Genomic DNA, 27,287 nt, shown 5'->3' on the forward strand with positions numbered 1-27,287 from the left:
TGGAACTAGTTGGATCGCCCTTGTATAGAAGAGATCCGGACCACTGGTTAAGTGGCCTCCTATGCTGCAACCACCTGTGATTCCTGCTTCGGATAGCACTTATTAGAATATACTGGACTTGAGCAGGAGTAAGTTTATTCTGTTGTCCTCATACGAAATTATTCAGGGGCATTCAGTAGTACAGTTTTTTGATTCATATTATCAGGCACTGTGGACATGACTGATCATAAAAATAGGTGTTTGTTACACCAGATTTTCGTTGAATTGCACTGTTTTGCATTAGGATAAGTGGATGCTAACTTATTTTGTAATTATCGTCCTGATGATATTTGGATTCTCAGATAGCTTAACAGCAAAGCTGTTTGAGTAGTTTGACTTCAGCTACCATGTATATAATATGCAACACACACATAATGCTGGAGGAACTCAGCTTTGGATTTCCAGCATCTGCAGATTTTCTCATGTATGTATATAAAATGGTTTTGAGATTGCACTGTTTGGAGATTTAGATTTACTATACGATTTGCAACAGAATTATCCAAATCTTTACTCTTCATTCGACTGATTTTTTCCACTTCTCCCTCCTTGCCTGTCTATGTACCTGCCTAATTTCATCTTGTATTGAGGAATGGGCATTAGACACGTCAAACATTAGTCTCTGCAAGAGAGAGGGGAAGAGATGAGAAAGGAATGAACCTGGAATTGTAAAGAGAAAGATAGTTAAAAACCAAAACCACTTTTTGTTTTTCCAGGAAATCTGTTTCTGTCAATCAATTTCAGGAGCTGAAACTTTTGTATAATTTGTTTAACGTTCAGCTTTTTCTAGCATCTATAATTTGCACAGCCAGCAATCATTCCTGTTGTGATGGATAGTGATATATCTGCTGCTGTTCAGTTCTCTGTAACCTGTCATTCATGAATTGCCACAAGTTCTGCTTTGACAAAATCTGTTGATGACTGAGTATGTCCAGTAGTGGGGTGGCATTGCAAAAAATGTCATGAACTATTTAGAGCAATCATTTGCATTATAACTTAACGTGAAAGAATTGGAATGACCTTTTATGCAGTGAGCAATTCAAATCAATTAACCACGCTATGATAGTTCTCAGTGTGACACTGCATATGATTATAAATGCTATATCTGATCATTAATTTTTTTTAATTTAATGGGCCCTTCATTACTGATTGTCTCTTCCCTTTCAATTATTGTTCTCTTTTGGCTAAAGTGAATTGGCATACAGTATTGATCTGTTAAAATGTGCCAAAAAATAGTTTTTGATGCTGAACCAAATGGAATAGAGCAGGAAATTCAACTTCTCAACTTAGTTATTTCCTGTATTAAAATGAATTGCGATATTTTTGTAGTCTTAGCGAGGGAGGGGAGGGAACGTCGACTCAGACCATGAGAGGCCTGCATCGGGCATTTTTATGCCTTACAAGGCGCAGATTGGAAGTCTGTGTGGGGCGCCACTCCTCACACAGACTAGAGCAATGTGTGATTAAGTGCCTTGCTCAAGGACACAAACACGCTGCCACAGCTGAGGCTCGAACTAGCGACCTTGAGATCACTAGACGAATGCCTTAACCACTTGGCCACATGCCCACACCACGGGGTCTTAGCAAAAGAGCTCCAATCTCTTAAATTACAAGGCTTATATTATGGTAGATTATGACACTAATTTTTGATATGGGCTGTACTTCACTTTAAGGGTTGTGCCCAAGATGTGCACAAAGACCTACAGTCTTAGAGTAGTAAAAAAAAACTAATGCTAGTATTGTGAATGCTCACAGAAAAACTGAAATCAAGAATTTGTCCAGACAGAGGAGAAGGACACGGAGTCTATAGAAGTGAGGAAAAGTGGCATCAACTTCATGGACCCTACCAGATTACAGAGGAGGAGGTCTTTGCTGTCTTGAGACAAATTAGGCTGGATAATTTCCCAGGGTCTGACAAGGTGTTCCCTCAGAACCTGTGAGAGGCAAGTGCAGAAATTGCCGGGGCCCTAGCAGAGATACTTAAATCATCCTTAGTGACAGGAGAGGTACCTAAAGATCAGAGGATAGCCAGTGTTGTTCTGCTGTTTACCAAAGGCTCTAAAAATTATCCAGGAAATTATAGAATGGTAAGCCAGACGTCAATAGTGGGAAAATTATTGGAAAGTATTCGAAGGGACTGGATATGAGTGTTTAGATCGACACGGACTGATAAAGGATGGTCAACATGGCTTCATGCGTGATAGGTCATGTCTAACCAATCTTACAGAGATTTTCGAGGAAGTTACCAGGCAATTTGATGAAAGCAAGGCAATGGATGTTGTCTGCATGGATTTTCAGAAGGCATTTGACAAGGTTCCACATGCGAGGTTGGTCAAGAAAGTTCAGTTGCTTGGTATTCGAGTTGAGATAGTAAAATGGATTAGACATTGTCTTTGTGGGAGAAGCCAGAGAGTGATAGTAGATGGCTGTCTCACTGACTGGAGTCCTGTGTCTCGTGGAGCACTGCAGGGATCGGGACTGGCTGTGTTGTTGTTTGTCATCGATATCAATGATCTGGATGAAAATGTGGTTAACTGGATCATCAACTTTGGGGATGACACCAAGACTGGGGGATTAGTGAAGCATTGAGTACAGAAGATAGGATGTTATACTGAAGTAGTATAATTCATTGGTAAGGCCTAATTTGGAATATTGTGTGCAATTTTGGTCACCTACCTACAGGAAAGATGCAAATAATGTTGAAAGAGCACAGAGGAAGTTTATAAGGGTGCTGCCAGGCCTGGAGGACCCGAGTTAAAAGAAAAGACAATAGGTTAGGATTTTATTCTTTAGAGATTTGATAGAGGTATACAAAATTATAGAGAGGTAAATGCAAGCAGGCTTTTTCCATTGAGGTTGTCTGGGACTACAACTGGATGTCGTGAGTGAAAGGTGAAAAGTTTAAAGGGAACATGAGGGGAAGGTTCCTCACTCTGAGGGTCCTGAGAGTGTGGAATGAGCTGCCAGCACAAGTGGTGCACGAAGCTCAATTTCAACGTTCAAGGGAAGTTTGGATAGGCACATGGATGGTAGGGCTATGGAGTGCTATGGTCCTGGTGCAGGTCAATGGAAGTAGACAGTTTAAATGGTTTCACATGGACTAGATGGGCCAAAGGGCCTTTTCTGTGCTTTATTTTTCTATGACTCCATGACTTCGGTCACGTGCCTGATAAAGTATATCACACCAAAACCATTATAGCTGTCTACTTTCATCATTTAGATCATGGGATAGTTCGTTAAATTGAATTCACTAAACTTCAAATTCTGGACTCGGTCCTCTAAATTACAGTTAAGGCTACCAAACTGTAACTATGGAAAAGGATAATTGTAACTGATCACCTAAGGTATCACTTGAATTAATGGTTTCTTTTTAAAAAAGCCTCTGCTTTGCCATCATTCATATCTTATGATCAGAAAGAGTATCTTATCAGCAATTTTTCCCCATCAGCCAGTGACAACACGGATGGTACGATCCTGCACTTGGTAAATTGTAGGGCATTGAAGACTGCTTTAGAACAGAGGGATCTAGGAATAATGGTGCATAGTTCCCTGAAGGTGGAATCTCATGTGGATAGGGTGGTGAAGAAAGCTTTTGGTATGCTGGCCTTTATTAATCAGAGCATTGAGTATAGGAGTTGGGATGTAATGTTGAAATTGTACAAGGCATTGATAAGGTCAAATTTGGAGTATTGTGTACTGTTCTGGTCACCGAATTATAGGAAAGATGTCAATAAAATTGAGAGAGTACAGAGGAGGTTTACTAAAACGTTGCCTGGGTTTCATCTCCTAAGTTACAGAGAAAGGGTGAACAAGTTAGGTCTTTACTCTTTGGAGCATAGAAGATTCAGAGGGGACTTGATAGAGGTGTTTAAAATTATGAGGGGGATTGATAGAGTTGACGTGGATAGGCTTTTTCCACTGAGAGTGGGGGAGATTCAAACAAGAGGACATGAGTTGAGAGTTAAAGGCCAAAAGTTTAGGGGTAACATGAGGGGGAACTTCTTTACTCAGAGAGTGGTAGCTGTGTGGAGTGAGCTTCCAGCAGAAGTGGTTGAGGCAGGTTCGAAGTTGTCATTTAAAGTTAAATTGGATGGATATATGGACAGGAAGGGAATGGAGGGTTATGGACCGAGTGCAGGTCGGTGGGACTAGGTGAGAGTAGGAGTTCGGCACAGACTAGAAGGGCTGAGATGGCCTGTTTCCGTGCTGTAATTGTTATATGGTTATATGACTAATGGGGAATGAACTAAATTGGCAGAGCAGGTCATCTTGACAATGGAAATCATAATGTTCAAAATAGGTGCAAAAAATAAGTGTAAAATACCAAACAAGACAACTAATACACTAAGACGGAAATCGTGAACCTCCAGAAGCTGTGAAAGGGATTGGGATAGATCATTTGAGATTAATTTTGTTGGATTCAATAGTTGAGCAGATTATTTAGAAAAAGGATCAATGCAGATCAGAAAAATGCAGTCTGTCAAAGTACACAAATTAATTAAAAATGAAAGCATATTTCAAAAAGGGAGGAAGTGAAAAGTGTTTTTGGTAGTGAGGTGAGATGACAAACATAACCATGCTGACGTTAGGCAAGAAGTAAAAAAAATACCCAAGAGGAAAGCAGGGGAAAATCAACCAAAAATCATGAAATAGTAATAGTAGTAGCAATATAAATAGAACAAACAAATAGCTTGTAAGAATTGGACTGAATCAAATTGAAGGTTAATACTGAGAAAGAATTCAACAAAATTAGAGGGCTTCAGCAAACTTACTGTTTTCAGATAAGTTTTACTGTTGTTTTGTGTAAAGATTTGCGCTTGTTGGGAAGAATAAGGAAGCCACAGATAGTTCCAATAAGTTTCATTGAGGTATTGACAAAACTCTTTGTTTGTCTAACTACAGCAATCAACATGACATTTTTCCCCACACTAATAAAAGGAAACCAGGGAATTCTGATGGGTTATAATTGGAAAAGAGTTCATGACAAACTTGTAAGGAACCTTGATTAGACCTTTTGGAGTACAACTGCGTAGTTCTAATTTAAGATGATAATTTAAATGTGGTTTAGTAATAAGAACAAGTAAGTGTTTTAGGACTCCAATTGATTTTAAAAAAGAGGTTTGGTAGTTAACTTTGAAGTCTTTAAGCTTTTGTTAGAGATTATCAAGATAGAAATAGAGAATATATCGAAAATCAGATCTCATCAATATAAAAATTATCCATATAAATGAATCTAGAAGATTATTGATCCAAAGAATACTAAGATTTTGGCACAATCTACCACAATGTTTTAACATATGTAAGATACAACATCAAATTAATTGGAAGTGGTTAATTTTTTTGTGTACAATGTTCTAGTTGGAATCTACATTGGTAACATTAACCAGGCTTCTCTCATTTCAGATGCTGACCAGCCTGCTCTGTATTTCCATTATTTCCTGATTTTATCCCTGAATTCCTTAATATATCTTGTTCCCATATACTGTGGCCGCAAACTTTAAATCAGTCTGGAAACTTGTACAATTTTCTGCCCCTTTGACCTGGTCTTATTTATTGTATAAATTCGAGTACAGAATTCTAATACAAATACCAGGTAACAGCACTTGTCAAATCCTACCAGTCAAATCCTATTTTCCTGTTATTCTTAATCTATCTCTTCCTACCTTCTGACCAATTACCAACCAGTGTTACAAGGACACCTCCATAGTTTTCTCAGTGATCTCTGCTATCTACTACTTCCGAGCTGACTATCTCATTCTTGCCATTCAACTCTGGTGAGTGTTTGGAGAGCATGTCATTTTGTGTGTTGCCGATGCTATTCTGACTGCATGAGTGAGATTGTTTGGGCAATTGCCATTGCCAATACGACAGTCATCCCATGAAGAGTTTGTATGCTACATTTTGTGTCCTAAGAAAGTTATTAATTGTTATGTGGATGCTTGCATTACTCAACAAAAGAGTGAAACTCTCACCGCTCTATTGACAATCTCCATAATGCATATGGATCAAACCCGAAGGAAGAAATTAATTTTCGACTTGCTCCCTTTTATTTTATTTTGGAGACAATTGATCAATTTTTTTCTTCAGTTTTACCTTTTATTATGTAGCAATAATCTGATTAAATGATGAATGGTTGAGTGAAGAATTCTGAAGGCACCTTGAAAAGCAAGTGCAAGTGCTAGTTCACATTGACCACTGAATTTTGTAGACTAAATGTGGAAGAAATTCCACTTTGGTCACAGAAGTTAAGCAAAGCATCCATTAGTACAACCTGTCAAATGTGAATTTCAGTCCTCAAAAAGACATAGGGTGTGTTCCTGTTGGAATGATTAGCCAGCCCAGACTTGGCAATTAAAGTGACAGAGAAACTATCAGCGGTCACTGTCATGATCTTGTAAAGTAACAGCAACCATGTTTTTTAAGCACAGTGTAATTCGGAAATATCAATGGATTGATAATTTTGATCCTCTCCACGGACTGTTTTGCAGCAGGACCATGTGATTTCTGAGAGGAGTGATGAAAGTTTAAGGATTCCCAAAGTAATCTTGCCATGAGGTGCTCAGATTACATGTTTAATTTCATTGTGTAAGTGGCATGCCATGTCATAATTCTTAGTAAGACTATGACCCATTAAAAAAGGTACTAACTTCATGTTTTGTGGACATTATGCCACCTTAATCTCATGAGTTAGTTCCACAAAATAGCTAGAAGATCTGACCATAGGGTGCTGCTTTTTTTTTGTGTCTCGGTTTTTTTGAGTTCTTTAATGTGATTAGCTGCTCTGCCAGTTCATAATATTGCTGCTAGAAGTCCTGAAACCCTAATAAACTCTTCTGAAAGTAAATGCTTTTGGGAAAGGAAGAGGGTGTGTTAAAACATGATGGATCTTTGAAGGAATTTTCCATGAGATTAATGGAAGTTCCACTGGTGGGGCATTGACTACAAAATCGGGGGGTGGGGGGGGGTTGTTCCTTTTTCACTCTCACTGTGTCAAATTTCATACTTGCTATTTTGGAGCATGTATTTTTCCTTTTTTAAATACATGGAGCAGCAGAAGACCACACAAGCTCCAAAATTCAATCTGTTCACACTCTGAATCTTATTGACTAGAACAATCACCTTGTGCACGGCAAACTCATATCATATGGTAAAGATCTGATTTATTTTATGGGGTATTCCATGCCTTGGTAACGTAAAGCAAGATTTCCTGATTCACTGTCACTTCCCTTTGCAATTTGGGCAGTGCGAAAAACTGAAATTTCTTGGGTCTGATTATTTTAAATTTTTATTGTGAATTTTTGCCAGTGAAGACATATTAATAAATGCCCCATTTCTCATGCAGATGAAACAATTGAATCCAGTTCATTACAATGTTCGTCTCAGAAGAATGGTACACAAAAATATGGAATATTACATTCCTAATCAATTGGACTACATACAGGACCAGGTAATACTTGGCATAATATTTCATGGAAAAATATTTTGTCCCCCTCTTGTGGACACTTACGAGGGGTGATTGATAATTTCCTGGCTTAAAGTAGAAGGAGTCAATTTTAGAAAACCTAGCACATTTATTTTTCAACATAGTCCCCTCCTACATGTACACACTTACTCCAACGGTCGTGGAGCATACGGATCCCTTCTTTGTAGAAGTGGTCCACGGCAGGGGTGATTGACAAGTTCGTGGCCTAAGATAGAAGGAGTTGAGTTATTAACTTCAAACTTTCTGCATTATCACTCAAAGAGTTGAACTGCGCATGCATGTAACGAGAGCGTCTTGGACCTCCAGGTGGTCCGCAGCAGGGGTGATTGATAAGTTTGTGGCCTAGGTTAGAAGGAGATGAGTTATACAGCTCTTGTTACATGCACGTGCAGTTCAACTCTTTGAGTGAAAATGCAGGAAGTTTGTAGTTAATAACTCGTCTCCTTCTACCTTAGGCCACGAAATTATCAATCACCCGTCATAGCATGCTATGGTATCATTTTATGAATGTCAATGGCTCTCTAGCCATTCTCTGTTAATATTTTAAAAATCATTTGTCAAGATAGTCTTTTTTTTGAGTATTTTCATGCAACCACAGCACTTTATGGTATAAATATAATAAAAAGTAATCAAAAGAAAAGAAAAACTTACAACTCACCATATCGCATCATAGAGGTGTGTCAGGGTTATACGGGCAAATGTGGCTGCTAATTCTGGACCTCCACATTCTTGAATCACAAATTGGGTAGAATGGCCAGCTGATAATTTTATGGTAGTATTGGTTAAGTGAGAAATGATTTATTTGTTCCTCCCCGGCTTTCAAGAAGGTACTTTTTGTTAAGTATCTTATCAAAAAGAGATGGCATGTTCAACAAAACAACACAGTATTGAACTGTAAGGCTTGATTACGTGCTAAAGAACTTGAATGCAAATTGAATCATAGTCTTTTGACTCATAGCTAAGAAAACCAAAAACTGAGGGAAATAAAACTTGTGGTTCATTGTGGCATTGAAGCTAAAAGTGAAATAGTTGGTTGGCTGTAATTGGCTAAATTTTATTAAGGAATTAAATGAATTGTTAATATGGATTTATAGAATGTAACCTTTTTGATTAATCAGACATGCATGCACTTTCCTTCAGTCTGGTTTTTGCCTTTTCTTTACCACCATGAAAATATGGTTATTATAATCATTCATTATATCTTTGTCTGTGATGAATTAATTTTATTTCAGGACTTATTTTTAATTCCTCCTCCTTCACTGGTTTTCCTGTGGGATTATTTTTGTCAGATTAAATCTTACATTTGCTACATTTAGTCAGGTCATCTCTAGCAGGAAATTATCCTGTTTCTTCCCGATCATCTACTACAAAAATCTATCCTTTTATTCCCCCTCCTCTTTATCTTCTTTCATCTAGACTCCTCTTTTCGCTTCAGTTTTTTATAATCACCTCTAAGCCTAAGGCTTTTCCTTTCTACAGTGCCTTTAAAGATTACTGATTTATAACATTATGAAAAGCATGATAACCCCTGTTTACTACTTATAAAATCTAGACAACTCTTCTCAACTGTAGAAAATGATTTTGAAAAATTGGAATGTCTTGTTTGTTTAAAAAAAACACAACTTTTCAAAAACATTTGTGTACAGTGACTTGTTCCATAGCTTTTAGGAGTAATGTGGAATGATAATTTTATCTTCTTTATTATTGCAGTTGTTTGATGAAATAGAAATTGTCACCATGAATATTTACCATATGCATCTTAAAAGACAAGGATCTGAAACTGCTTTTGGTAAGTCATGACTTTGCATTTTCTTCCTTTCATGTTTCTTTCTCTTGCTTTTGTTTTGCACTGTTTTGAGATTAATATATAGAAAGTTAATAGAAAGCTGAACTTCCTAAATTTAGTTATATCAATAATGAATTACTGGTAATGCAAATTTCATTGCAAAATTTTAACTTGTTAATTTATGACCAGTAATATGCTAATTCTTAAATAATTTGGCATTGTGGAGAACAAAAAAAGATAATTTTACTAATTATGTTCAAAGTAGGTTTAGAAATACAAATCATAGGAAAATCCAGAGTGTAATGGAAACCTTGAAATTTATCTCTGGCGATATTGGTGTTTATCAGCCTAAGTGCTATTGATATTACAATTTCCATATTGGTGGTTGTTCTGTGGGTTCTGGAATTCATCAAATGTCATACTTGTAATGTCGCTTTTAATAATGGAGTTGAAATTAAGGCACTCATTTGCTAAACTTTCTTGTATCTGTTCTTGTGCAGCTCAGCAGAAGCTTGAGCAACTGACTACCAGCAGTTTGTTTTTGCTTTAAATCCCATTCCATCATTTGCAGTCTCTTGTTTTCCCTGAGCAACTGCACCTCATCTTTCACTTTGTCACCGTGGAACATTTTAGATTTAACATTTAGTACAGCAGTTTCAAATCACTCTCACTGTTCTTATTTTTGTTTTGCCCAATTAATAGTTCAGTTACACCTATTAACAGTTTATTCAAGCTCCATTTTTAATTTCTTCACTGGTCCTATTAGAACCTTTTTTGCCTTTGCACAGTCACCACTTTTAGAATGTCATTACTCATTGTTTTTCACCTTGAAACAAGCCTACCCCCTTTTTACTTACCTCTTCTTGAGTAGAAACTTGTGCAACCTGTTGTGTATTTAATATTTCAGTAATCTTGTACATATATTGATTAAACATTCTTTGTTGTTTATATAATTCATTGTTATATATAAAAATACATGAATTGCATACATCATGACGCTACCACGTGATACAGGTGTGCCTCGCTTACAGTAAAACATGAAATGAGACTGGCATTTTGGACTGTCGTGTTTTCTTTTGAATTAGTTTAATGTTTTGAAGTTACAAAATATAGCACATCTAATTATTTCCCGTCCTGGTAGAGGGTGCTGTACCTACTGCACTCCCTACATTCAGGTATTGCATTTCTTTTGTACTCTATGTATGGGATAGGCAGTGGCTATAAAAAGTATTCACCCCCTTGGAAGTTTTCATGTTTTATTGTTTTACAACATTGGATCACAGTGGATTTAATTTGGCTTTTTGACACTGATCAACAGAAAAAGAGTTTTGTGTCAAAGTGAAAATGGATCTCTACAAAGCGATATAACTTAATTACAAATATAAAACACAAAATAATTGATTGCATAAGTATTCACTTCCCTTTAATATGACACACCAAATTATCACTGGGGCAGCCAGTTGGTTTTAGAAGTTACATAATTAGTTAAATAGAGATCTGGTTTTGGAGACCTGTGTGCAGTCAAGGTGTTTTAATTGATTGTAGTAAAAATATACCTGTTACTGGAAGGTCCAACAGCTGGTGCGTCAGTATCCTGGCAAAAACTACACCATGAAGAGAATAGAACACTCTAATCAACTCTGCAAAAAGGTTATTGGAAAGCACAAGTCAGGAGATGGATACAAGAACATTTCCAAGTCACTGAATAACCCTTAGACTACTGTTAAGTCAATCGAGAAATGGAAAGAATATGGCACAGCTGTAAATGTCACAGGTAACATCAAATGCACGGCAACTCTGGCAGGGTCTGCAAGACATTACTTCCTTCAAAGCAAAACCAATAGCATGAATGGCAGCGATGCTTCACTACCAGATGAACTCAACGCCTTCTATGCCCACTTTGAAAGGGAGAACACAACTAGAGCTGTGAAGATCCCTGCTGCACCTGATGACCCTGTGATCTCTGTCTCAGAGGCTGACGTTAGACTGACTTTAAAGAGAGTGAACCCCCACAAGGCTGAAGGTCCCGATTGAGTACCTATTAAGGCTCTGAAAATCTGTGCCAACCAACTAGCAGGAGTATTCAAGGGCATTTTCAACCTCTCACTGCTACGGGCAGAATTTCCCACTTGCTTCAAAAAGGCAACAATTTTACCGGTGCCTAAGAAGAATAATGTGGGCTGCCTTAATGACTATCACCCGGTAGCACTCACATCTACAGTGATGAAATGTGTTGTTAGGTTGATCATGACTAGACTGAACTCCTGCCTCAGCAAGGACCTGGACCCATTGCAATTTGCCCATTGCCACAATAGGTCAATGGCAGATACAATCTCAATAGCTCTCCACATGGCTTTAGACCACCTGGACAACACAAACACCTATGTCAGGATGCTGTTCATCGACTATAGCTCATCATTTAATCCCATCATTCCCACAATCCTGATTGAGAAGTTGCAGAACCTAGGCCTCTGTACCTCCCTATGCAATTGGATCCTCGATTTCCTAACTGGAAGACCACAATCTGTGCAAATTGGTGATAACATATCCTCCTCACTGACAATCAACACTGGTACAATCAGGGGTGTGTGCTTAGCCCACATGCTCTACTCTCTATATGCACATGACTGTGTGGCTAGGCCTAGCTCAAATACCATCTGTAAATTTGCTGATGATACAACCATTGTTGGTAGAATCTCAGGTGGTGATGAGAGGGTGTACAGGAGTGAGATATACCAACTAGTGGAGTGGTGCCACAGCAACAACCTGGCACTTGACATCAGTAAGATGAAAGAGCTGATTGTGGACTTCAGGAAGGAAAAGATGAAGGATTACATACCAATCCTTGTAGAGGGATCAGAAGTGGAGAGAGTGAGCAGTTTCAAGTTCCTGGCTGTCAAGATCTCTGAGGATCTAACTGGTCCCAACATATTGATGTAGTCATAAAGAGGGCAAAACAGAGGCTATACTTTATTAGGAGTTTGAAGAGATTTGGCATGTCAACAAATACACTCAAAAACTTCTCTGGTTGTATCGTGAAGAGCAAAGTACCCAGGACGTCTTTAGGGAGCGGTGTCTTAGAAAGGCAGCGTCCATTATTAAGGACCTCCAGCACCCAGGGCATGCCCTTTTCTCACTGTTACCATCAGGCAGGAGGTACAGAAGCCTGAAGGCACACACTCAGCGATTCAGAAACAGCTTCTTCCCCTTTGCATTCTGATTCCTAAATGGACATTGAAGCTTTGGACACTATCTCACTTTTTAAAAAAATATTACAGTACTTCTGTTTTTGCATGTTTTTTTAATCTATTCGATATACGTAATTGATTTACTTGTTTGTTTATTATTATTTTTATTTTATTTATTTTTCTCTCTGCTATATTATGTATTGCATTGAACTGTTGCTGCTAAGTTAACAACTTCCAAGTCATATGCCGGTGATAATAAACCTGATTCTGATTCTGAAGAGTATTTCAGAGTCAAAAAAAAGCCAAATCAAACCCACTGTGATTCAATGTTGTAAAACAATAAAACATGAAAACTTCCAATGGGGTGAATTCTTTTTATAGGCACTGTACATTAACAAAGCTCTCAAGAATTACTGTCATTCCTTGCTCCATACAAATTTTTTATTGCCTAGTCACTACTGAGACAATGCAGAAATAGCATTGTGAAGATGTTGGACATCCGAAATAACACCAGAAGCTGTGAGAACCTCCCCACGGATCTCCCTCCTGGCACTTATCCGTGTAAGCAGAACAAGTGCTACACATGCCCTTACACTTCCTCCCTTACCACCATTCAGGGCCCCAAACAGTCCTTCCAGGTGAGGCAACACTTCACCTGTGAGTCGACTGGGGTGATATACTGCGTCCGGTGCTCCCGATGTGGCCTTAATATATTGGCGAGACCCGACGCAGACTGGGAGACCGCTTTACTGAACATCTACGCTCCGTCCGCCAGAGAAAGCAGGATCTCCCAGTGGCCACACATTTTAATTCCACATCCCATTCCCATTCTGACATGTCTATCCACGGCCTCCTCTACTCTAAAGATGAAGCCACACTCAGGTTGGAGGAACAACACCTTATATTCCGTCTGGGTAGCCTCCAACCTGATGGCATGAACATCGACTTCTCTAACTTCCGCTAAGGCCCCACCTCCCCCTCGTACCCCATCTGTTACTTATTTTTATGCACACATTCTTTCTCTCACTCTCCTTTTTCTCCCTCTGTCCCTCTGAATATACCTCTTGCCCGTCCTCTGGGTCCCCCCCCCTTGTCTTTCTTCCCGGACCTCCTGTCCCATGATCCTCTCGTATCCCCTTTTGCCTATCACCTGTCCAGTTCTTGGCTCTATCCCTCCCCCTCCTGTCTTCTCCTATCATTTTGGATCTCCCCCCCCCCTCCAACTTTCAAATCCCTTACTCACTCTTCCTTCAGTTAGTCCTGACGAAGGGTCTCGGCCTGAAACGTCGACTGCACCTCTTCCTACAGATGCTGCTTGGCCTGCTGCGTTCACCAGCAACTTTGATGTGTGTTGCTTGAATTTCCAGCATCTGCAGAATTCCTGTTGTTAGCTGTGAGTAATGCTTAGCAGGCCAGGCAACATCTCTTGGGAGAGAAACATAGTTGATATTGCAGGTAACCTTACATCAGAGCTGAGAAAAGTCAGAGAGATGTTTTGAAATGTGCCTTTAAGGATGGGGAGCGAATAAAAGACAGAAATAAGGTCAGCTGCAGTTGAGGAGAAACTGTCTGACACACTGTCTCTCTCTTTCCACCATTGTCAGTTCCCATTTGAGACACTAGACTGAAGCTACTGTTTTACTTATCATTGGCAAACACAGAAACCAAATTACTGCTGTTTTGGTTTATAACTAACATGGCTCTCTCAGAAAGAGACCACAAGAAATCTGATCCTTTTATTTCCTCTGGACATGAAGAAATCTTTTTAAGTTTAATTGCTGTTATTATGTGAGCTCATATCCCAACTTATGGATGGTAGGCTTTGTTTCCATTTATCATTTCATCGTGCTTTATCAGGGAATTTCCAAATATTTATTGGCAGTATCAATGTATGATTTATGTGAAGCGGTTTTTTTGCAAGCTGAGGCAGGTCATTGAGAAATGAACTGTTAAAGAATAAATGTAACAAAATCACTCCAACATCTCCAGGAAAAAAATATATATATAGAGAGAGAGAAAATTATGTGAATATAATTGCTCTCAGTCACTTCAGTGAGTTTAATTGACAAGGGAATCATTATTCACCACCACACTGTTCGTATCACAATGCAAACTTACTTGGAAGCTTGTATTTCATAATAGAACCACAATTAGCTCTAAATAATTGAAACAGGCAAAAATCTTCTGTTGGCTCTTCCAAAATCTGGGAAGTTCAGAATGCCACAATTCCAAAACATATGGTGAACCAACTAAACCATTTCCCCCACATATTCACTTTTTAGTTACTCAAAATTTTTACACACTTTGGTAAAGTGGAAACAAATTTAAATTGCAGTCAGCAAAATGCGGATGATTATACATTGTGTTGTGATTAATTTGATAAAGCTTCTATAATCTTCCTCACTGAGATTGCAGTTCTGAGTCTATCATAGTGATGAGCAATTGCTTGCGATTTGATGTTCCTGGCATTTTGTTCAGAGGGGTAACTTGCAATGCTGTTGTTGCCCTAATACTCTATTCATTCCCAGAAGGAGTGACCTGCTTAGGCAAGGGAAAAAAAGAGTCTTTATTGGAGCACTTAATATTTACTGTTGATTGCTTTAGGGTAAAGTGTCTTTGATTATCATTGTCTGTATTTGAGAGGTGATCAAAAGTACTTTTGGTTAGAGAACAAAAGGATGCTGAGATAGAAACAGTTTCTTGGCAGGTGTTCTGGACTGATTCATGTCGGAATCATCAGATCATATGCTTTCTTGAGCTTTGATCATGTTCATTTTTCTCTTTAATTAGAAGAGCAGATGTTCTAATGTAAATAATTGAATAGTGACGTGACTGATGTTTTTATGATTAATTGGACATGTAATGGATATCCAAAATAACAGAAAATGCTTTTTTTTCCCAAATTTGGCCAGAACTGCAATTATACGGAAATGACAATATATGTAACCTGAATTTTTATAAATGAATGATAGGAGAGGAAAGCTCTTGCATGTGATTCAGAATAGACTATATATCTGCATATGTTCAAAAGCCTTTTTGTGTGAATCCCTTTAAACTAAATTTGTTACTTATAAGTGAGCCGAGGAGGAGGAAGAAGAAGAAGAATAGCCCTTAACTCGGCAGTGAAGTTATCAGGGCACTGTCTTTTGATGGTGTTTCTGTGGCAAGCTGTTCTTGTTTTTACGAGGCCGAGTTGCTAGCTCGATGCTCAATCCGACTTGGATTCGAACTCGGGAACCTTCGCTCCGGAGTCCAGCACTGATATTATTGCGCCACCAAGCGGGACAGCCAAGGAAGAGAATATAATATATTCTTTCCCTGTTACGTGTTCCTGATATCCTACTGCTGAACACCGACTGTAATGCTGAACGTCATTTAGGGAAAGGGCAGTAAAAGCTGGTGTTCATCCTCAAAAAGCTGCCTATTTGCAATTTGATTGCAGGGCACATATCTCCCTAAGTCAGGAATCTGTACATACTTCCTCACTATTCACCTTTTTATACAAAAAAAAACATTTATTTGTTTGATCTGGGAGTTCCAAGTTCTCAATCTCAGAAGGTGAAGATCATTTGTTGCCCCTCCTGATGAGCCTTGAATAGAGAATGCAGTCAACCATGTTGGTGGGTCTGGAGTCACCACTTGAATAGGCTGGGTGGAGTTTCTTCCCTGAAGGGGACTGGTAAACCAGAATTTTTTTTACAGAAATCCAGGAGTGTCATGGTTACCATCACTAACATTTGTTTCATTTTTCCAAATTCCCCAGCTGTCATAGTGAGATTTAAGCACAGATTTCTGCTGCTGTGTCTCAGACCCCTGGCTATTGGTCAAGTAATCGAACCATAGCCCTGTGAGCCATATTTAATGAGAATAAATCTAGGAGGGAGGTTGTGGCAGAAATGGTAACAGCTTTAAAATAGTGTTCCCTAGCACCTGGTCCCTTCTTGAGTTGGATGGGAGTACAGGCTTGGTCTGGTTCTCGCATTTGATGTGTCCCAGATTAAGCTTGTTTTTGATCTGGAACCTGAGGATGGAAAGACAGCAGGGGGAGCTGAGTCCTTGCTGATTAATTTTGTTCATTTTCAGCAAATGTGGCCAGCAGGTATGGCTGACAGAACTTAACCCCATCATCCCTGTTTTGCCTTGGAAGAGTATTATCACTCTATGTGGTCTTTACTTAGTTGTAAATCTTTAGAATGCTTTGTATTACAATCTATAAGGAGTGAGTCCAAAGATGGAAATGGTTGTTGAAATGCTTCATATTCTCACTGTAACTTCCTTTCATTGCCAAATTATTCTCATCAGGTACACTTTCTTTTGGTTTAGGAAAGCCGTTTACTTTTCTTTATGTTTCCAGTTTGAGGTAAACTGTGGTTACTGTATTGGAGGATTTGGAGTCGTTGAAATCCTGGTCATCTACATCTACATCATTCCAAAGAAGCTTATTTTATATATTGTGGGATATAGTTTATGACCAAGAAATCCTATAAAATGTAAATAATACATATTCCTACAAACTTGCTAGCTTGGGAATGATCTGTTTATATTGTCAGAATGACAGCGTCCTGGCATGTACTGCTTATACCTAAAGTGCAAAATCATAGGGGAACAATTATTTCTAATGTGAAAATTTTACTTATTCTCCTGTTTAAAAGGTTTTGCTGTGGCTGGTCAGGTGGATGGAAAGCAGCAGCACAATTCTCTGTTTGTAAGTGACGTGCTTCCTGGTGGACTGGCTGATAAACAAGGTATTATTGACTGCCTTTATCCATGAGAAGTATTGTGTTGGGGAAGTGGTATATTCAGTACTGTAATATGACACACTTTGCTTTTATAGTTCAGTGCCTCCATCAGAGATTCCACTAGTGATATCTGTCCTGCAATATCTTAAAGAGAGTGCCAGATGTACTGCAATTTGTGAATGAAGTTACCACTGGCTGCAATGCTTTCATAGTGGAACTGTTTGCTGAAGCTTAGTGTCTGGAAGAAGGTTCCAAAAGAGAGACACTGCATGCTAATTATACAGTAAAAATTAAAATAATGCTGCAGCCTCAAGACTTTGATGGAGTTGGATTTCTGGACTACTAGATGTTACTGCTATTAATTTACCAACACAATCTTATTTCATTTTTTCTGTATAATAATTCTTTCATTGAATCATTGTGTTTAAAGGGGTTGGAAATAGACAGCTGGTCAGCACAACCACTGCAGACCCCAGTTCTAGCCACAGCTGGGTCCTGCACAATCCTAGCTATGTTCCTAAATCCAGTTCCCAGCTCCAGCCGCATACATAGGCCTCAATGGCACTCTTGAGTCCTTTGATTGCAGATGATCAGAGGTTTACTGTAGTTTGTGGCATTTTTTTTCATTCTTTTAACAAACAGTTCCTGAGACAGTGTTATCAAGTGCCACATCTTCAATACTAGCTGTTCCTATGGCATGTTGGAGGTCTGCAAGAAACTGAGGCTAGAAGGAAATAAAAATCCTGTGTGTGTTCATGGGAAACACTTGAGCAAAATTTCTACATGAATGACTTGAATAAACAGAATGTATACCTCAGTTTCTCTGGCATAATGATTATGCTATTATTAATAATATTAATCATTTGAATAAAGGTTACTTAGAAATGGGTGGAAAAATATGAAGTAAAAATATTATTTGTGGTGGCCTCATTGGCAGCCTGATGTGATCAATGTGATGATTTGGGTAACACCCTGATTTATGTGTTCTTCTTTCTGTTAGGTGCAAGAGTCGGAGATGAAATTTTAATAATAAATGGAGAAGTGGTTACGAATCTACACCATAGATGTATTGAATCCTTGTTTGCAGAAAATCACTTAATACTTACTGTCAGGAGATTTTCTTCAGACTGGAACCAAAGAACAACAGAACCTAACGACTCATTAATTCAGATAACAGCTCCGCTTCCTCCTGACCAATCAAAACTGCTGGAGGAGTTTGTTGACAACCATCTCCTTCCTGTCCCTTCTGGTGAGTTTCTCAATTTTTAACTAGAAAATTGTAAGCCGAGTCATGCTACAAAAGAGCAATGATGTACATTTAAAGGCTTACGTTTACCTCATACACAGAGTGATTCAGGGTTCAATGTTTTAAACCACCATTTTGTGCTTTCCCTTGAATTATTGGTATAATAAGTAGTTCAGGCGCATTCTACATTTCAGGAACAAGCAGTAGCAGACAATGTTATCTTTATATGTACAAGAATTTCACAATTACTAATTATATCTGGTCACAAACAAGAGAAAATATGCAGATGCTGGAAATCCAAGCAACACACACAAATTACTGGAGGAACTCAGCAGGCCAGACAGCATCTATGGAAAAGAGTAAACAGTCGACGTTTCAGGCTGAGACCCTTCATCAGGCCTAGAAAGGAAGTTGAGAAGTCAGCGTAAGAAGGTGGGGGGAGGGAAGGAAGAAGTACAAGATGGTAGGTGATAGGTGAAACCTGAGGGGGGAAGGGGTGAAGTAAAGAGCTGGGAAGTTGATTGGTGAAAGAGATAAAGGGCTGGAGAAGGGGGAACCTGATAAGAGAAGACCAAAGGCCATGGAAAAAGGGAAGTGGTAGGAGCACCATAGGGAGGTGATGGACAGGTAAGGAGATGAGATGAGAAGGGAAAAAGGAATGAGGAATAGTAAAGGAGAAGGTGGGGGGGGGGCATTACTGGAAGTTCGAGATATTGAATTTCATGCCATCAGGTTGGAGGCTACCCAGATGGAATATAAGGTGTTGCTTCTCCAACTTGAGTGCGGCAGTAGAAGCGGCCATGGACTGACATATCGGAATGGGAATGAGAAGTGGAATTACAATGGCTGGCCACTGGGAAATCCCGGTTTTTCTGGCAGATGGAGTGTAGGTACACAGTGAAGCAATCCCGATGTAGATTGAGAGATTGCTTCACTGTGTACCTACACTCCATCTGCCAGAAAAACCGGGATTTCCCAGTGGCCAGCCATTGTAATTCCACTTCTCATTCCCATTCCGATATGTCAGTCCATGGCCGCTTCTACTGCCGCACTCAAGTTGGAGAAGCAACACCTTATATTCCATCACAGGAATATAACAGGAGGCCTCACCAGGAGCACCAGACACAGTATACAACGCCAACAGACTCAGGTGAAATGTTGCTTCTCCTGGAAAGACTATTTGGGACCCTGAATAGGACAGGTGTAGCACTTGTTCCACTTGCAAGGATAAGTGGCTGGGGGGTGATCAGTGGGGGAGGGACGAGTGGACAAGGGAGTTGTATAGGGAGCAACCCTGTGGAAAGCAGAAAGTGGGGGGGAGGGAAAGATGTGTTTGGTGGTGGGATCCTGCTGGAGATGGCAGAAGTTAGGGAGAATTATGTGCTGGATGCGGAGGCTGGTGGGGTGATAGGTGAGGACAATAGCGGGAGGATGGAATGAGGACAGTCATGTACAAAATAGAAGAGATGCAGATGAGGGCAGCATTGATGGTGGAGGAAGGGAAGCCCCTTTCTTTGAAGAAGGAGGACATCTCCTTAGTTCTGGAATGAAGAGTGTCATCCTGAGAGCAAAAAAGCTGTCCTCTTCTCTCAATTCCTCTGTCTCCACCACATTTGCTCTCAGGATCCCCTCTCACTGTAAAATTCTTTCCTCTAGATGTATCTACCCTGGGGATAAAGACTGTGACCAGTCACTATGTCTTTGCTCCTCAATGTTTAATATCTCCTTATAAGGCCAACCTCCTATGCTTCAGGGAAAAAAGTTCCAGCCTATCCAGACTCGTCATGTCTGAAGCCTTCCAGCTTTGATATCATCCTTGTTCTGCACATTTTAGAACTTAATGATAGTCTTCCTGCAGCCAGATGACCAGAATTGCGCACAGGATTTCAAATGTGATCGTACTGAAGTGCAATATTCCAACTCTTATAGGTGCCCTGACCAAGGAAGGCAAGCTTGCAAAACATTGTCCCCTCAGGGGACAATTATCTGTGCAAGTTCTGCTATGATTTAACTTGCCAAGATGCAGTACTTTGCACTTGTACAAGTTAAATTCTATCTGCCATTCCTTGGTTCACTTTCCAGGTTAATCCAGATCATGTTGTAACTTTATTTACTGTCCGCTCTGCCACCATACCTGATGTCATCCAATTTACTAATCATGCCACCTACATTTTCATCCAAATTATCAATATAGATGACAAATAACAGTGGACTCAGGATAAATCTTCATGGGACACCATTGTTCACGGGCCTCCAATCTTAAAAAAAGAACCTCCACTTTCTGACTCTTTCTACTAAGTCAATTTTCTATCCAATTGGCTAGCTCACCAAGTGATGAGCCTACCATTCTGTTATCTGTCTAGTATCTGCATGCAACTAAGTGGAAATAGATGTTGAACAAAAAAGTAGCTAATCAAAGTGTTCATTGCCCACACACAGTAGGTAAAGCAGATATGTCATGCATATGCCTCTTGTTCTGATGTGCTTAAACAATGTGGAACATTTTAAAAGTGGCAATGAATCTGCCACTTTTGTCATTATCTCAAATAAAGTACAACTTCCAGCCTACTTAAATCCATCTAACAACTGTTGTGTTTGAAGGAGTTAAAGTGAATGTGAGTTTATATCAGAAGGTGCAGCCAAGCAGTGTTCTCTGTGTACTTTTGCACAGAGGTAACAGAATAAGATTGCTTGCCATTTGTATATAGCTAAGTACTGGCCTAATGCTGACTGGAGCCATTTAAACAAAATACTATTTATGCAAACTGAAGTGAAGGCTATCACAAAGACACAATGCTTCATTATGGTTATGTCAATAGCATATGGACTGAATTTTATCTTTTATACATGCTCAACTGGTTGGTATAGTCATGCAATGATTGCCCTTTTTAATTTTTCTCTTATTTCAAATACAGTGACTTATTGAAAAATTCATGCAATATGCACTAATTTTCTTTGATAAAAGCTTGCTGCTCCACTTGATATATTTTATTGCTGACTCTTAGATTATCATTTATTTTCAATCGTTATTTTAATAACATTCTAAATAATTATCATTGAGTCTGAATTGTGAGGGGTATCAGCATTGTATTCAGTGAACAGTTAAGCTAAATATAGAACTGTGAGAGATTTTACATGGGAAATGTTTGACTCTTGTGTACATTGCAGATTTCACTAGTGTACCGCCAGTACCAGCTCTAAAAAATAGTGCCGCAGCAGACTATATGGAGTCACAGTATCAAGCTGAAAATACAGACGCGTTTCTAAAGGTAAGTGATAAAATTTGTAGAGGGCTTCAAATACCATTGACAAAGCCAAATTTAAGAGGAAACTTTGAACTGATACCATGGTGGACTGTGATTAATATGTAAGGGTTCATTGTTTATTTCATTTTCCTGGTAGCATATTTGAATCGGATTGATTATTAAAATTACTGCTCTAATTTATACTTAGCATTTGCAGGGGTAAATATTGATGTGAGTATGGGGAAGTTAAATACTTCCAGAAGTCACTGAAATATTCCTAGTTTCAATTCCTTGCTTTTTGCTGTGGTTTGTACTTGTCTAGTTTTCCCATTCACCTGTTGACGTGAGTATCTTTAAATGCTGATGTTCATACAACCGTACTTAGAAGCACCTTAGGAAAGAAATTATGCTAACTAACAATATTCTCATTGCTACCTTTCATAGACCGAGCACAGTCTTTGTTTTCTTCTGTAAGGTTTCCTGAATCCAAATAGCTCCAACATTGAATGTGATGTTTCTGTTTGTTAACTCTCTCCAACCACAATCCCTCCAAAAAGATTTTGATTACTAGAGACCAGATGTAACATGATCTGTGCCCTCAAACCAATTGATGAATGTTTCAATCTTAGACAATATCAAACTTTTAAAGCAAACTGCAGCTGCCGTAAGCAGTCAGGAGCAGAAATTATGGCTGTTTGCTTTACTGAACGCAGGTCTCTAGGCTACTCTGGCTTAATTGTATTTCTGTATCATATACTATGAGCAAACTTGGAGCAATCTAATCTTGTCAATTTAATATTAAATCATGTATCCAATCAATAAAGATGCAGGTGTGGAGTGCACCTGCTCTAACGAACATCCTATGAAACAAAACATTGAATTCAATAGCCATTATTAGCCATCCCAAACTTGTTAATTGTGTTTCCAATGTTCGATTTTTTTCTCTCTCCTACTAATGGTAATTTGAAGATTCCTTCACCCTCTCCATCTTGCCTTTCTCCCATACACATCTTTTATTGTTCTCCGATCTTTAGTGTTCTTGTTCAGCTAACACGACCATCGTGTTTGTTGTTCAGTCACTCCTTGTCTCACTTTTTGGTATTTACTCCCTTTCATCTGTTTCTGCAGCTTAATGTTTGCCTTAACCCCAACTTTTCACTGTTCTGATGAAAGATATTTGATATAACAATGTTGACACAGGTGCCACCTAAAGTGAATATTTCCAGATTTTATTTTGGTGCCTTGCAATTATTGAAGTTGACTTTATATCCGGATTTTGCTACTTTTGAGTCATTAGATGTCCAAATCTAGGATGTTTTTCTTCCGCAAGTCCAGTATTTATTGTCCATTTGTAATTGCCTTTAGAAATGTGATGGTGGGGTGCTGATTGAAAGGCTACAGTCCTCTAGTGAACATAACTCCACAGTGCTATTAGGGAGAGAGCTCCAGGATTAGATGCAGCGACACTGAAGGAATAACAACATAGTAGTGTTAGTTTTGTGTGCAACTTTGGGTGGTAGTAATTATTGAGATTGGTGAAATTGTTTATCAAAGATGATTTTTCTGTACTGACAGTTGAGCAAGGGTATTATAAACTCAGGTTAGAGAAGATTAGATTTATTTATCACACAAGCATCAAAACATACAGTGGACTGTATTGTTTGCATCACTGACCAACACAGTCCAATGATGTGCTGGGTGCAGTCTGCAAATGATCTATGCTTCTGGCGCCAGTGTGGTTCAGCCCACAGCTTACTAACCTAAGTCTTTTTGGAATGTGGGAGGAAACTGAAACAGCAGGAGGAAATCCACAGGGTCATGGGGAGAATGTACAAATTCTCACAGATAGCGGCAGGAATTCAAGCCCAATCGCTGGTGCTGTGAAGCGTTACACGAACTGTTACGCCACTGTCCTGCCCTTACTGAGATTCCTTCAGCTAATGCAATTTGAAGCTTTGTATCTTTTGGTTTGGTTTATCCCTGCTCTTAGGCAGTCTGACAGAAATGAGGATGACCCACTTCTGTTTCAGTCCTGTGGTTTTGAGGTCACTGGTGAGACCATTCTAGGAACTGCAGAAATTTACAGTGGGCACCAACAGCCTTCCAATGAACAGGCTAAAGGTTCCTAGTATCAGTATGAATGTTCCTTCACTATTTATTTTCTGAAGCAAAGAATACTCGGAGTTTTGCCTCCAGAATTCACCCTTGCTCTACAGCTGGGTGACCTTGCACCATGTAGGATGACAACGTTCTCATTTGTCCTCTTGACCGTGCAGGAGGCTGTGGGTGAGAGACTTCTTGGGAAATGATCCCCTGGGGATTTCGGACCAGAGCCCTGAGGATGTAAATTCAGTGTCTGAGATTGATCCTGTGGAACATGGGTGATTTTACCACAGAATTTCTCCCAGACAATTTTGCAGGTCAGGAATTTGCAGTCAGCAGTCAGCAGCTGAGGGAGTGGTGGGGAGAGGGTGTTGTGGGAGGCCTGTTGAAGAATAGAGCCAAAGAACCAAAAAGGGGAGTGTCACAAAGAGAGAAGGGAGCTTGAAAGGGCGGAAAAGGCGGAAGAGAGCTGCTAATTTGGATTCTCCCATGCAATCCAAATAAAACCTATTTTCATGAGTTGCAGCTGTGTGGTAGTTTTTGACTGTAACGCTGCCACTGAGTGCTGTGTAATTTCGTGTATCATTATCATTTGAAAGCACCTATTACTGTCAAAGCCAAACTTGGGGCCTTGTCAGCTCCATTGGTACTGCCTTCGAGCAATGAGTACAATTAGAATTTGCTGTAGGAGGAGAATTGCACTTGTTTAATTGCACATAGGGCAAATAATAAAAATAGAGTTGCTTTGGGTGTCCTGAATGCAGCAGCTCAGTTGAACGTTCACCAAAGCTCTAGATCAGTAAATGTAATCCAAAATTATTTCAATGACTGCAGTCTTAGTGCTTCTATAACAAAGTTGCACACTATAGCATCCTCACACATATTAGACATGACAAAAGGGAAGCTTATTTGTGTTTGAGGCAATCTGTCAGCAAACCATTTCCTATTATGGGCAGTGGAGTGTGTAAGGAGGAAGTTCTTGTATTGCTGCAATTTTTAATTTTGTTTATGTTCAGTGACTGTCTTTGCAATCAATCCATAAGAAAACACAGTGGATGTTAGATGACTTTTTGGATTCAGCCAGACTATGCAGATGAGATTTTCTTTCTCTGTTTGATAATGGACCTTTGAATAGTAATACAGGTGAGAACATGTCTCAGCACTGTTGAAATAATGTTTAACAAAATATTAATTAACTAAAAAAGCAATTAAATTGCCTTCAGGTTTAATTTTACTCACAAATTAGCAGCTGTTGATATGCAGATTTCCTGATTGTTTTTCTGAAAGGTATTTAGCCACTAACCCTGCTTTGCATAGAAGTAGGTTTCTAAATGTGTTCATATGTCTCTTTTCAAACATGAGCCTATTACCATGACCAAGTTGTTACTTTAAACACCTCTCTACAATGTGCTTTCATTTATTTCCTGTGCTTCCTATGTTGTTTTTGTGGCGTATGATATTACAGTAGAACAGGTTGAGGCAGTGTTAATTTGTACAGAAGTAAAATTTATACTTATGAGCAAAGGTAGTTTTGCAGCAGGACGGACAAGGGTCTGTACTGCATCAAAGCAGGAAAAAAATAATGTTAAATAAGGTGAATATATGTGAATGCATCCTGCAAGGAAGTCTGTCTCAATAACACTAAGACAGACATTTTTAAAGCCATTTAAAGAGTTGATGTCTGTGTGTTGGTAAATCTTGCTAGTATTTAATTCGATGGTAATCTGGATGATTGAGAACCATGTAACCATTTTGTACTATCTTATTTTGTAATTTTTATGTCTTCACACTACTGTTGCCACAACCAACAAATTTTACAACATCAGTGATAGTATATCTGATTCTGAGTAACTGTAATTTTGATAGAGCAGAAGAGAATGCAGTCAATTATAATGTACCCCAATCATGATTTACATTGGAATTTTATTTCAATATTTTTGGAAAATTTATCTGCATTTGTTGAAATTTTGATATGTAATATAGAATTTTACTTAGAATTGTTGGTTTTTTTTTCATTCCCACCTCTTGAAGACATTAACACACAGGTTCTCTCTGGTTTCATATGGGTGCCCCATACTGTACAATGGGTATTTGGGAGGTGGGAGACCAGAGGGCTGGATCGTGCTGAACAGGCTGCCTCATTCACTCACTGAGGCTGGCTGGCAGCTGCTCTCCTCTCACTGGTCTTGCTGGGGTCGTCTCCCACATGCTCTTTCTGCTTATTGGCAATTTACAAGTAGTTCAGATTTGAATAGTTCTTGGGATTGGAACCCTGAATGCCAGTTCCAACCCTGCTACCTTGTTCATAATCATAGTTATTAAGTATTGGCAGTATTTTAAAATTTTGAGTGGGTAGCTTTTTTGTTTGTGGCTGAGAAAACGATATAGCTGACCTATGGATAAAGTGGTCAGAACTGCATTAATTGAAATATCCTTTCTCTGATAAGGAGGATTTGCAGTGGACCACAACTTGACCTGCATAAACAGTTAGTATACCTTGTAAATGAACGTTTAAACTGGCTGTTGAATCGTGTCTGTGGAGTGCTTTTGAAATTCACATCCAGTTGTGCATTGCAGTTCAGGGATATGATTGGTTTGTTTTGCAGAGGGTGGATTGGATGGGCAGAGACACAGAAGGTGGTCTGGTGCCTGGTGTTGCAGAATCTGCAGTCTCAGTTTTCGTAACGTAGTTAGAACTTGGGCCAAACTCCAGATTCTGGAAGTTTATAGCAGGATTCATGGGCTTAGTTCAAGAAAGGCACAACCCCGGCTGTGTCTGCTTCCTTATGATGAGCTCAATTATAGTAACTTCCTTAAGCGGGGGACACCTTTATTATTGTATACATTTTGATCAACTCAGGCAAACACATTCAACCTCTTTGGGAAACAAAGGTGTTTCAAATTAGAATATAATTTTCAGTCTCTCTTCACCTTGGTCTTTGCCTCAATTTCACCCACCATATGAGAGCACCTAAACTTGGACATAACATTGCACTAAGCCAAGTCCCCTATGTTTGTGTTTGAGGAAGAGATGTGCTTTGTTATAGAGTGAAGTGTTTCTTGATTATGTCTAAGAGCTGCATTTGTTTTGTCAACCCAGTCAGTGGCATGGTTACTCAGCATAGGACATGAAACATTACAACACAGTGAAGAGGGTCTTTCCCACCCTCCCCCACCTTCTTTATAGGGCCTCTGCCCTTTCCCTCTTCAGTCCTGACGAAGGGTTCCGGCCCAAAATGTCAACTCATCGTTTCCACGCATGCTGCCCGACCAGCTGAGTTCCTCCAGCGTGTTGTGAGTGTCGCTTTGACCCCAGCATCTGCAGAGTATTTTGTGTTTACAACACAGTAAAGGCCTTTTGGCCCACGATGCTGTGCTGGCCTTTATTCAACATAACTTCCCCTATTGTCTGCAAGTTCAGGCAGTACATAGGCAACCTTTGTTACCAAAAAGACAACTAG

General features: G+C 39.2%; 1 protein-coding gene across 5 annotated transcripts in view; it reads left to right on the top strand.

Moving 5' to 3' along the window:
- LOC134350589 (rho guanine nucleotide exchange factor TIAM2-like) overlaps nucleotides 1–27,287 on the top strand; it is a 276,948-nt gene that overhangs the window by 199,935 nt on the left and 49,726 nt on the right. For 4 of the 5 annotated variants that reach the window (XM_063056011.1, XM_063056010.1, XM_063056012.1 and 1 more), the window contains 5 exons: nucleotides 7,379–7,483; nucleotides 9,230–9,308; nucleotides 17,146–17,238; nucleotides 18,233–18,481; nucleotides 21,647–21,747. In XM_063056011.1, coding sequence (XP_062912081.1) covers nucleotides 7,379–7,483; nucleotides 9,230–9,308; nucleotides 17,146–17,238; nucleotides 18,233–18,481; nucleotides 21,647–21,747 — 627 coding nt within the window. Of the gene's footprint in view, nucleotides 1–7,378; nucleotides 7,484–9,229; nucleotides 9,309–17,145; nucleotides 17,239–18,232; nucleotides 18,482–21,646; nucleotides 21,748–24,867; nucleotides 24,970–27,287 lie in introns of those variants that run through there. The other variant, XM_063056013.1, reaches the window with a different exon arrangement.

Source organism: Mobula hypostoma, chromosome 8 (genome assembly GCF_963921235.1).
Source record: "Mobula hypostoma chromosome 8, sMobHyp1.1, whole genome shotgun sequence".
In the NCBI taxonomy this organism is placed as follows: Eukaryota; Metazoa; Chordata; class Chondrichthyes; order Myliobatiformes; family Myliobatidae; genus Mobula; species Mobula hypostoma.